Genomic DNA, 12,072 nt, shown 5'->3' on the forward strand with positions numbered 1-12,072 from the left:
TCTGTTGTTAATGATGTAATGAAGCTAGTATGTCACCACGAAGAGTAGAAATTCTTTGCAGGTTAAGAACTTGATTAACCTTAATGGAAAGAATTTTAAAGTATTAATACCTAAAATTCTGGCCTATTCTGTTTATGGGGAGTAGCTTGAAATGATAAAACAAAGTATACCACATGAAGAAATAAGCACTGTGTTTCCACTAATAATATAAATTTAGGGTATCCACATTTAAAGATGAAATAGAAAAACAACAGAGAGACTGTTGTTCTCAGACACGAGGCCTCTGTGTTTACATCATGTCTCTTTTTTGTCAGTTTTCATAAAGTTTTCTTTTAGGTCTTGGACACGAGGCCTTTCCTCACAAACTGTGTTGCACATTCCTGACAGTTTTAATGGAATTCTCTTTTAGCTGAAATTGTGTTAGTTGAAGATTGCATCAGACCCACGATAATTCCTGTCCCAGCAAAAATCTTTATTAGTGAAAATTCTGACAATTTAAAATTATGATGATAATGTTGTAGATGTAACCAACCATCTTATTAAATAAGAAACACAGAGCCAATACAGAGATGAAAGCCAAGAGGTCAGAGCAATAGCTAAGAGCTAAAAACCTTACCCTTCACTGTCGCTGTTGTCCTACCTCTCCGAAAGAGAGCTACTTCCTGTGTGTCTGTCTTTTTTATAGAGTTTCTGTTCTGCCTTCTCATTGGTTGTAAACCCAACCACATGACCTCCTTAGTCACTGCCTGTCTATACAGACCTCCAGGTCTTCTATGGTTGGTATTGAGATTAAAGGCGTGTGTCTCCAATGCTGGCTGTATCCTTGAACACACAGAGATCTACCTAGCTCTGCCTACCAAATGCTGAGATTAAAGGCGTGCACTACCATTGCCCAGCTTTTGCTATGGCTTGCTAATAGCTCTGACCCCCAGGCAACTTTATTTATTAACATACAAATCACATTTTAGTACAAATAAAATATCACCATATGATGTACTTAAAAACAAGATATAAAATAATTTATTACAGGGAAAGCTGCCCAAATATTTTTATTTTACTTTGCAGAATCCACAGATAGTAAACAAGCAACATCCACATCTTAAGCAACAGTTTAAAATAGATTTTATCTTTATAATGCATAGCAAAACAAACATGACTACCTTATAAATTTTAGTATAAATACTGAAATTAAATGCTTTGTAGATTTCTGTTGATCATCCCATCAAATTGGTTAAAGCATATAGAAAATATAGTACTGAATTAAATAGTTCTTTAAAACATATGTTTGCTGATAAATATTTTACATATATTAAATTAAACATAAAACATATACATTCCTTCATATACACATGAGCTTTTCAAAGGATAGACATGTACTTTTCAGTGTAAACATTTTAAGAATATACTTTAAAAACAAGAGGACCATTTTACAATCCAATGGCAAGGATGTCTGGTTTCTTCCTATTCAACAGACGTTCTTCTCATCTTATCAGCTAATTCTGCTCTTACTTCAATGTGTTTTTCTAAATTTTGTACTTCATGTGGAAGATTGATGTCCCAAATAGACAAGCAAGACTGTATCTCTGTAAGGAAATAAAAGAAATTATATTTCAAAGATCTACTATGAAACATTTTTATTAATTTATATTGATTTGTTCTGAACAAATGTATAAACATAAATTCAGCCTATAAAATGTACTGTTATTGCTATTATAAAACAAGTTTCCCTTGGAAATACTAATCACACATTGATTAAGAAGCTCCTAAGTTCCAAGAAGAGCATTTTATGACCTACAATTTCATTTACTGAAACACAGTTACTTCAAATATTGTTTAGTATTGGGCAACATGGAGATATCGCTATGAAGATAACTTGTAAAGAAAAATATTGCCCTTAATTTAAACTCGATTGAGTTCTCACTTTACAGTGGCTGTTATCACCACAACTTCTGGAAAAAAAACATTAACGCTCTTAAGTTCATAAATGTTAATTTTGAAAATGTCTGAGTTATTTGCACTTTAAAGCTCAAATTGAAGTTGCTGGTGAGAGCCAATGAGATGACTCAGCAGCTGAGGGTGTTTGTGGTGCAGACTGAAGATCTGAGTCTGAACTCTGGGACCCACAGGGTGGAGGAATGGAGCCAACTCCTTCATGTTGTCCTCTGGCCTTCAGGCATGCACTGTAACGTGCATGTACCCAAATACATAATACACACAGGAACACACATATAAACACACAAATACACATGTGCACACACACACACACACACACACACACACACACACACAACTAAGTAAAGATAATAAAAGTTTTAAGAAGACATTGCTGAGTGTAGAATGTATTCCAGGAGCTCTTAGCTCACAATGCACAGTGTGCCACCACCTCACACCACATGCTTTTGAGCACAGAGCATGATGCTAATGTTACCTTTTTGCTCTTGGGTATCATCTGTACTCTTCCGCTTGTACCCCAAAACCAGCATGACATTTTTAAGGCTTCCTTTACAAAAAAACAGAAATTTTCTGTTAAAATAACACATTACATTCAACTGAAAAAAAATTCAGCTGTCCACATCTTAAATACAAATATACTGGACCTGAGTTCACACTGCTATTTGTTGGGACACACTTCAGTTATATAAAAACCTCTCCAACAGATCGGCAATTTTTAAAAAAACAACCTATGGTAATTATATGAATGTAAAGAAACTGTTTATCTTTTCTTACATAATAGGTTTGATATTTACACTTAATTCTTCCCTAGAGTTACAACATTAGATGAGAGGAGGCCTGGAAAGTGCATTAGCCAAATTGAGGCACAAACATGAGGCACCTTGAAAGTAAGGTGAACAGAAACAGTGACAACCTATAGACTCACATGTCTCTCTTGAGTCATCTGCTAAGTTCTTGGCAGTTGTACATCGAAAAGTGTTATACATATTGGGACTTTGGAAAGGTCCTAAGAATATGGTCTGAATGAGAACACGTAGACCCACCCAATCTGCATGGAGTTTATGCTCTAATAAAGATGCAGTCATTAATGGGGGAAAATGATAACAGTCCAATGTTACATCAGTGATGGCTTTCAAAAACCAAAAGAAAGAAGTCAACTTAAATCACCCCCACCTTGACAGACTAACGTAACTGATTACGCAGAGAAGTAACCACATGTGCAAATGCTTTAGGCAGGACTGAGCCCTGTGAGAGACTCCACACCTCCTGACTCAGGAAGAACTAAAAGGGAAAAAGTTCCATCATGGATGCAGACAGGTAACAGAAGCACTAGTAGGCAGTGTGTGTTTCAACGCAGCTTAACTTTAAGATCAAATCATGATCTACTGCACTGACTACAAATTCAGCCATAAACCAACCACATAGATCCCAAAAGTACATACAAACCAAAGTTGAGAATTTAACACATTTGGTAGATACAGGTCCCTAAGATCGCTCCCCCCTCCAATTGAACACATATATGACAGTTAACAATCCCCTAAACACACCTCATTTTGCATTGTGTGTGCAGCTCTGATATCCACAGATGAAAAGTTCACAAGGAGCAGGGGAAACTCCTATTGGTACCAAATCCATTCCCCATAGGACAAGTGCTTTGATTTCCATTTCCTAAAGTCCCAAGAACTCTTCTCTTGGAGAACTGAAGCCTACTGTAATACTTTGTCATTGGGTTTGCCCACATGGGGCAATTTAGTGTTTTCTCAATAAAATTATTCATCAAAAGAAGATACTGAAAAATCCCTTTGTGAAAAATGTATTCCGCATGGTATCCTATTTTATTCACATGAGGGGGGAATAGGAACAAGAATATAAACAAAAGCTTGGATGAAACTTTAACGTTATCAAAACCTGTGGACTGCAGAGCTCACTGTGCATTGCTCTTAGAATATAAATTTATTTAAAGAATAAAACCCAAGCGGGAGTCTAACATGGGTCGGAAACTTAGACTAAGCTCTAAACAAACATTTGTTTGACTTATTTGATGAAAAGTGAAATATACACAGTGTACACTTTTCATTTTGCCTTAGATATAAAGCAAAAATCTCCGAAGAGCCTAAGATAGCTCATCTGAAGTTGCCCACCCCTCTGATGAGACTGAATGAAAGCATCCAGCCCCTCCAGTGTTAACTGGCCCAATTCAGAGGTGGTCCCAGTCTGCCTTCATTGTGTGACCCTCTAAAGCACTACAAATGTCACCAGAAAGTCTCATTAAAGACATGAATTTATTTTTTAAAATGGCATATTTATCATCATAAAGGATATGGACGTATCTAAAGGAAAGAAACTTGCCTAACTGTGCCATGGCCAGGGCTCTCACAGAATCACAGAAGTTGTGAATGGTACGTATCACTCGTCGAGTGGAAAGATCCAGGAGTAAAATGTGGCCTCCTCCAGTTCCTATCCAGAGAGCTGTGTTCTTCTGCAGGCAGAGAGCTTTCACCCTTCCAGAGTAGCATAGCTTGTGTTTCGATTCCTTGTTTACCATCATCTCCCTAAATCATACAGAATGTATTTATTCTGTTTTATCAGCACTTAAGAGATTTAGTAGATTTGCCTACACATGCACAGCATGCTAACATTTTAAACCATGAAGATGGCAATGAAACCATGTCTTGGTATTCTGGACACAGGTTCCAGGACCCAGCTTTAGTGGCCAAAATCACAGGTATTCCAATTCTTTATTTAAAACAATACAGCATTTCCATGAAACTTACATACATCCTCCCTCAAACTTTAAATGATCAGTAAGTGACTCATCAAACCTATGTAATGTAAATGCTGTGTGAATAACTATTATGCTGTGTTGTTTATGGAATAATGACAGGGATGGAGCCCGCACATACATACTCAGTAACCATGCAAGCATCAGGGTTCCGTGTTAGAAGTAAAACCTGAGAAAATGGAGGGCTGGTTGCATGATTTTAGTACCATTAAAGCATGCACAGCTAAATTATTTAACACAGAATGCCTGGAAGCACATTTCTTTACTCGAAGCACAAGTTCTCAGAGATGAGAATCGTTATGGAAATCTTTCAGTTTTAAGAAATCCTTAAATGAATGAGATGGATATTCATTTTTTATAAACATATGCTCTAGTGAAAATACAATGAATTTTCCCAGTAGTAATATAAAGGAGTTAGTTTTAATGCTTTCTATGAAGTCCAAAATTTACAAAAGAAAAATCATTTTACTAAAACTTTGAATATATATATATATATATATATATATATATATATATATATAATCACTGAAATTTTTTTCCCTTCAATAACTAATGGATTCTACCAGGCAGAACTGACACCCCTCTGAACTTATCTCCTCAAAGTCCAGAGGGAAAGCTTTGAAAGTGACTCATGAACTGTGAGTCTTGTTTCAGGGATGTGATGTGTCCTCTCTCGCATTCCCCAGAATACAAAAATTCATAAGTCAGACGAGAGTAAGGCAGAGTGAAGGGAGTGGACATGAGTTTGGCACGGATTCTGCTTCTCTACACTGGTGTTTGGCCCACGCCTGCCAACCTGTGTGCTCTCAGTCTGCATCCTGTTCCTCCCTCTAAGTCCCTCCCTCCGCATCCTCGCTCATTTTGTGTTTTTTTCTTTATAGTGCAGTATCCTTGCACCTATAACTTAATTATAAGTCATACTATTGGATACTGTGTCATTGATCTCTAGGCAGCACTGAATGTGGTATTTTTGCATTTAATTTTTTTTTTACTTTTATTTATTCTTTTCTACTATATTATGTCCTGACCACAGTTTATCTTTCCATTAGAGGTTATTCTATATATAATTTCATGAAGAGATAATAGTGTTTAATGCCTGCCCTTCTATTTTCCCAAAACTAAGTGTGAATTCTACTAAAGGACATGCTAACAAGGAATTAACAAGTCTCTCTAATATTTTCTGTTTTGAAAAATTCTCCCTGAGGACCGGAGTGAAGAAAAAGAAGCCACAGTCCCTTTCTCTTCATTCTTACTTACAAAAACAGGGGCAAAGTAACCAATGCACTTACTTTAAGAAGTGCACACAGTCTATTAATTCACAGAGTTTTTCTGTTTTCTTGTCCCACACCTCTACCACAGGGCTGTTTTTCTTGGCAATGTAGAGAACCGTGTCTACTGCCACTGCTATGATGTTAGAATCGCTGAAAGCTGCATAAGAAAACCTAGGTGGGGAGAAAGGTAAAACAATATATATAAAGTTAACACTATTTTCAAAATCAAACAGGCTGCGTTATTATAATTATCACATATCCTCTCGACCATTTTGAATAACTTTGCTCTTTGGTTAACTGATGCTGGCTGTACACAATTGTAAAATAAAGACTGCTACACCTCGTGTTCATTTCTGGGTTGATTTTAAAGTTTAGATCTATCTGATTCCATGTGGAATTTTATACTATCTCTTAAATTCTAAAAGAAATATAGTATCAGTAAGTTTTAGACATTTCAACACAATCCTTGTTGTCATGAGTGTTTGGAAAACTGAAAATTAGTCATTTGTACCTAGAATTTAAAATGATATGAAAATAAATTGTAGTGGCAATGTCTTCAAACATGAAAGAAACCCCTAGATTTATAAACGTAAGTCAATCAAATATGAAGAAAAACCGTCCATATAGATTCAAGTGAGTACAGTATTTCCAGAGCTTTAAGATTCAGAAATTTGTATTTTATCCTCTTTGCAAATAGTATGCATTTTCAAACATTTCTCTTCTAACCTTAGACATTGCTGCCATATGTCGCTCATGAACAGATTGGAGCCTGTAGGCTCCATCTGCATGGAAGGTCCAGGATCACTTTTGAGGTTTCACCAAAATGTCAGCTTCTCTGGAATTCTTCCCTGACCTCTAGGAAAGCATTAGCCAGCTGTTCCCTTTCCCCGCACTGGTTTAGCTATTGTAGTCCTGATTGAAGTGTTATTTATTAATGTGTCCCTCACACTAGACTGTCAATATAACTTCCTAAAAACAAACACCACATCTTTCCTATCTGCCCAGAGCTCGGCACAGCATTGTCATACACAGCCCAGTATCTTTGCTGTGCTGGGCAATTTGTTAAGTGAGCAGAAGGATGAATCAACAAAGAAAGAACCATCAGGGCGAAGGGGACAGCCAGAAAAAAGTGAAAAACTTCAAATTTGCAATCAACTAGGGAAGACTATATAAAAAATGTCATGGGAATTTAACAACCATCAACATTTCTTACAATAGGCAAGGTTTTCTCCCTCCGTTTTCCCCTATTCTTTAAAAAAGATGAAAATATCCTCTCGTGCCAGAACCATTGTTTTCAGTGGTTTTGCCGTGGTGTTTGCTGTATCTAATAAAATAGTTCCATGAGCATGAACATTTACACAGGGTTTTAGAATTATAAAACTGTTTTGCAAGGTGTCTTTCTTAACCCTTAACCATAAATGTACAGACCTACAGATGTAATTTAGTGACAGGGACATTGCCTAGCATTCACAAGGCCTCATGTTCTGTAATAGCACAATAAATAAAAATAAATTTATAAAAATGGATAAATCCCAACGCCTAGAAATACAACAACAGAGTCCTGCAAAGGGTAAATAATTTACCTCAGGCCACATGATTGGTATGCTGCAGTATCAAAACACAAAACAAGTCCCGTAGGCTCTAAAAGCAGACATTTTTCATTACTAAACATGCCTTCCACTTAGTGAATGCAGCACTAACTAAAAGGGTCTTGATGATGAGGCTATCCTCTGACCTAGGTGTGGTGGGTAAAGGCCAGAGCAACAGTTAACACTCTTTTAGAACAAGTAAACTCTTTCCCTTTGCTCATAATGATGATTCTTCATCTCTCTGGGAAAATGAAGCCCTGAGTGAGGCTTAATCTTCATGGGTATTTTCCAGGAAAGCATCCATAAAAGGTACCAATACATACCCATGATGGTATCAAATGCTCTATAAACAGTTGGATATCTCTGCTTCTAAAATATTTAAGGATTGTATGGTTGAATAAAAGTGAAAATTAAAGAAAAAGGAGGGTATCAAAATATCTGTAAATATAGCAAAAATAGCCCTCATCCATATTGCCTCGTAATGTACTGTAGTACATCTTAATGCTGATTGTATTTTAGAATGATCAGATAGCTTTACAAAATAAAGCATTGAAACCGAAGCCAGAATCCTCTTAGTGGTCCTGATTTCATAGATACAAAGCATAGCCTGGGCATGAGATTGACTTAGCTGCAGAACAGATCACGGAGAATCATTGTGAACAATAGAATTAAGATATCAAGAACAATAGGGTAGCTGCTGTGAAGAAAAAAAAAATGCCAGGAATGACGAAAGCACAAACAGAAGACAGCTAACTTACACATGTAGCAGCAGGACAGTCACGTAGGAGGGGCACTTAGACAGAAGCAGACAGAGCAAAAGCTCAGCTGGGATGCAGATGGAGACCAAACATATGGGAAGTCTATGGATGAGTAGGGAATGCTGTCTTCAAGAATGGAGGTGAGTCCAGTTTAACCACAATGCACAGACAGCTGTAAACTGTGAATCTAGGGAGCCGAGCTAAACCCTATTATGAAGAGGGCACAACAGGAAGCCTCTGAGTACTTTTCAGAGAGAGAATCTGGCTCCCATTCTCAAGCATTCTGTTTTCAACATGGAGACAGACTGAAGAACCAAGTCTAGCCAGAAACTGAGAACTGCATGGAAACCTGTTACTGTCAACAGGACCATAGACATCCTGGGCCATGGCAGCAATAGAGAAGTTCAAGGGTTTGTAGAATGAATGGGAAAGCCATGTCACTGTGAGAGTAAAGGACAAAGCAGTCAAGAGTCAGCCCAAGCCTCAATACTGAAAAACCAGACAGACATGCAAAATTCTAGCAAGCCATCTGAAGGAAAGAGTGGTGACCAAGAGCTGGAGCTATCACAATCAGTTAATGTATTTGAGAGCTCTTAGGTACTAAACATTACGCTAATATCCCAACACTAATTTTATTTAACCTTCTAAATAAGCCTTTGGGATGAAGAATTGGACAATATTCAAGTAAGAGTGAAATGGATACTGATAGGTTATTGTCCAAATTAACAAAATCAATACACTGCAGAGGCAATACCTGACTTGCAGTTTTGACTTTTGCCTCTATCCTACCCTGCCTGTTACTGAGGAAAACAAAAGAAAAAATAGATTTGGTTAAAATCCAATTTAAAAATGGAAACTCTTCACTGGATCCTGCTGGATAACTCGGGTACTCAGCTGCAGACAATGACTGACGTCCCAAAGAACCCAGCAGTAACCCATAGTTAGTGAGTAGGAGAAGTGTCCTATGGGCCACGCCCCCCCATCCAGGGTGAACTGTTGATGGACTCAGTCTTGCTCAGAGACCAGCATTTCATAGTCCTTCTACCTGCCTTCCAGCTTTTACATCCTTTCTACTCCCTCTTCAACTATGACCCGTGAGGTGTAAATGCCTTGTTTAGCCTTGAGAACTCAACCATCACTTATTCTCAGAATCCCATGGCACACAAATGACACTGGTTAAACTCAGTGGATAGATAGATAGATAGATAGATAGATAGATAGATAGATAGATAGATAGATAGATAGACAGATAGATATAGATATAAATAGATAGATAGACAAATTAATATTTGATAGGGGAGTTAATAGAGGTAGGAGAAAGATTTGAAAGCATGGGATGACAGTAATCAGAATGTACTTTATACATGCATAAAATTATCAAAGAACAGATTAAAAACATAAAAATTTAATATACAATATACTAGTTCAAGGCATATATATTTTTATTCTTGCTTGAAACTGGTGTCACTAACTTGGTCATAATTTTGATAACCAATTATTAAATCTAGAAATTATTATACTTAAACATCTAAGTTCTTTATAATTAATAATTAAAATAACTATAAATAATTGTATATAAAACCCACAGCTTTAGTTAAAAAGTCATTTATTGCCTCCTAATTGCAAATTTCTAAATTTAGCAATAATTAACTAATATTCTAATGCTACTACAATAGCTAGAATTTGTTAAATTTTCTATTAAGAATGTTTCATCTTATAATAGGCAAATATTGCATTTCAAATGATATTTAGTATCAATGTTGTCTATGATTTTTTAATATGATTCTAAAGAAAAATACATGAATGAATGATAAATTGGTTATAGAAAATAAAAATAACTTACAGTTGGTTGGTTCTTGTCTCAATGAGTTTCTGAATGGTGAAATCATTGGAAAAGGAGAAGATCTTTGTGCCACATCCTCCCCATGTGATATGTCTTTCAGATGAATTCATGGACACACTCAAGCACATCAGGGGGGTACTGACATCACCTATGTGTAGTGTCTTCAAGGGGGCAGCTCCTTTAAACTGTAAAGAGAGCAGATGAAGTGCACGATGTGGTGCTGGGCAAATTTTCATTTTACACAAGTGCTTTCCACTTAAATGATCAATGATATTAAAATAGGAATTGAGACAAGACGCACTTTTCAAAGTTTCTACCAAGATGGGGTTCAGTTAAACTGCCATTCAAATTGTAATCCTTATGACCAACCTCTTCTCTGTGCAAAGATTGTTCAGGAAAACCGCCTGCTCACCAGATCTGCTTCCATTTTTCTTTGGATCAGTGGTCCTCAGTCTTACTAATGCTGTGACCCTTTAATACAGTTCCTTGTAGTATGGTGACTCCCAGTCCCAAAATTATTTCATTGCTACTTCATAGCTTTAATTTTGCTACTGTTACAAATTATAATATAAATGTCTGATATGCAGGAAATCTGATATAGGACCCCCAAGTGGGTCGTGACCCACAGGTTGAGAACTATTGCTTTAGATACTAAAAATTAAGTATCAAGAGGTGGAAGGAAGCTGATTGACTAGATGGAACCATGATGAATTGCTGAAGGAATGGAGTCTGTAATGACTAAGTGAGTCTCAAAAACAGGAGGTTGAATAATATCTTCAGTGCTGAAGAACACATCGATGGCATGCCAGATGTTTTTCATGTGGGAGTGGGGAGGACAGAAGAGGAAGGGTGGGGAGTCAGGCTGGGGAAATGAACCCAAGGCATCCTGAATGCTCACTGTGTTCTCTACTGAGCTATGCCTCCAGCTGCTACCCAGCACAGCAAAATTCAGTGTCTGTTTTTTTCCTGGAATGCTTTTACAAGAGAGATCTACTTCATTCATACAGATTGAATTATGTCCATTTCTATTATTTCAAAAAAGATTTCACTTCTTGTTGCCTTCAGTTCATTCATGCAAGTTATTTACTCAAGCAGCAAATTTTCTTTTTCAAGGATCTATTATAGGCTAAAATTCATGGAGCAATAAATAGATAGCAGGTGCAATGTATGATGCTTGTTGTCAGGGATCTGATAATTACATAGGGGAGAGATACCATAGAGATACATAGGGGGAGTAAAACCAAGTCTTTAAAAATACACTTTTATATAAAATGCATTCAACATTTACCTTAATGGTCTTATCTTCAAATATCATTAAATTACCATCAGCGGTTCCCACCAAAAGAAAATTACTTTGCTTGCTGAAAGGAAAAATGTCGAAAATTGTTACAAAATAACATTGTTTTGAGTAACCTGGCTTTTAAATTCTCCCATCTTGACTAAACCTGAGACAGGGACCTTTCTGGTACCCCTTCAGCTTCCCCTCCTTGAAGCACTCACTGCCCGTGTGATCCTTGCAACCCACAGTGGACCTCGGCTTCTTTGGAAGCAGAAGTCCCTACCCTGCCTTGTGTCCATTTTTCAGCTCCAGAAAGCCTTTCCCAGTGACTGGGAGCCATCCTTTTAACGTGGAATCAACAACAAAGATACATATCCATTTACCAGTCTCTGGGAGAGGGTAGGAACCTACCTTCAGTCAGGAACATTAGCAAAAACAGAGGGTGGATTCACCCTGAGTGCCCTGCCACCGCCCACGGTATCCTTCAATATTTTCTACAACAGTCACCCATCCCTCTGCCTAAAGCTCTCCCACCTGTGTTTCAGTGGAACTGAGTTTAATATCTTTCTCCTACTCTGATAGCACCTGAAATGAATA

General features: G+C 37.2%; 1 protein-coding gene across 1 annotated transcript in view; it reads right to left on the reverse strand.

The window, feature by feature from the left end:
* Window positions 1-1,016: 1,016 nt before the first annotated feature.
* Window positions 1,017-12,072, reverse strand: part of Lrrk2 (leucine rich repeat kinase 2) — a 144,625-nt gene continuing 133,569 nt past the window's right edge. Inside the window, exons 46-51 of the mRNA XM_028869259.2 lie at window positions 11,485-11,557; window positions 10,197-10,381; window positions 6,025-6,177; window positions 4,303-4,505; window positions 2,429-2,500; window positions 1,017-1,583 (exon numbers count right to left, since the gene is read on the reverse strand). Coding sequence (XP_028725092.2) covers window positions 1,462-1,583; window positions 2,429-2,500; window positions 4,303-4,505; window positions 6,025-6,177; window positions 10,197-10,381; window positions 11,485-11,557 — 808 coding nt within the window. The 3' untranslated portion in view covers window positions 1,017-1,461. The remainder of the gene's footprint in view (window positions 1,584-2,428; window positions 2,501-4,302; window positions 4,506-6,024; window positions 6,178-10,196; window positions 10,382-11,484; window positions 11,558-12,072) is intronic.

Source organism: Peromyscus leucopus, chromosome 20 (assembly GCF_004664715.2).
Source record: "Peromyscus leucopus breed LL Stock chromosome 20, UCI_PerLeu_2.1, whole genome shotgun sequence".
Taxonomy (NCBI): Eukaryota; Metazoa; Chordata; class Mammalia; order Rodentia; family Cricetidae; genus Peromyscus; species Peromyscus leucopus.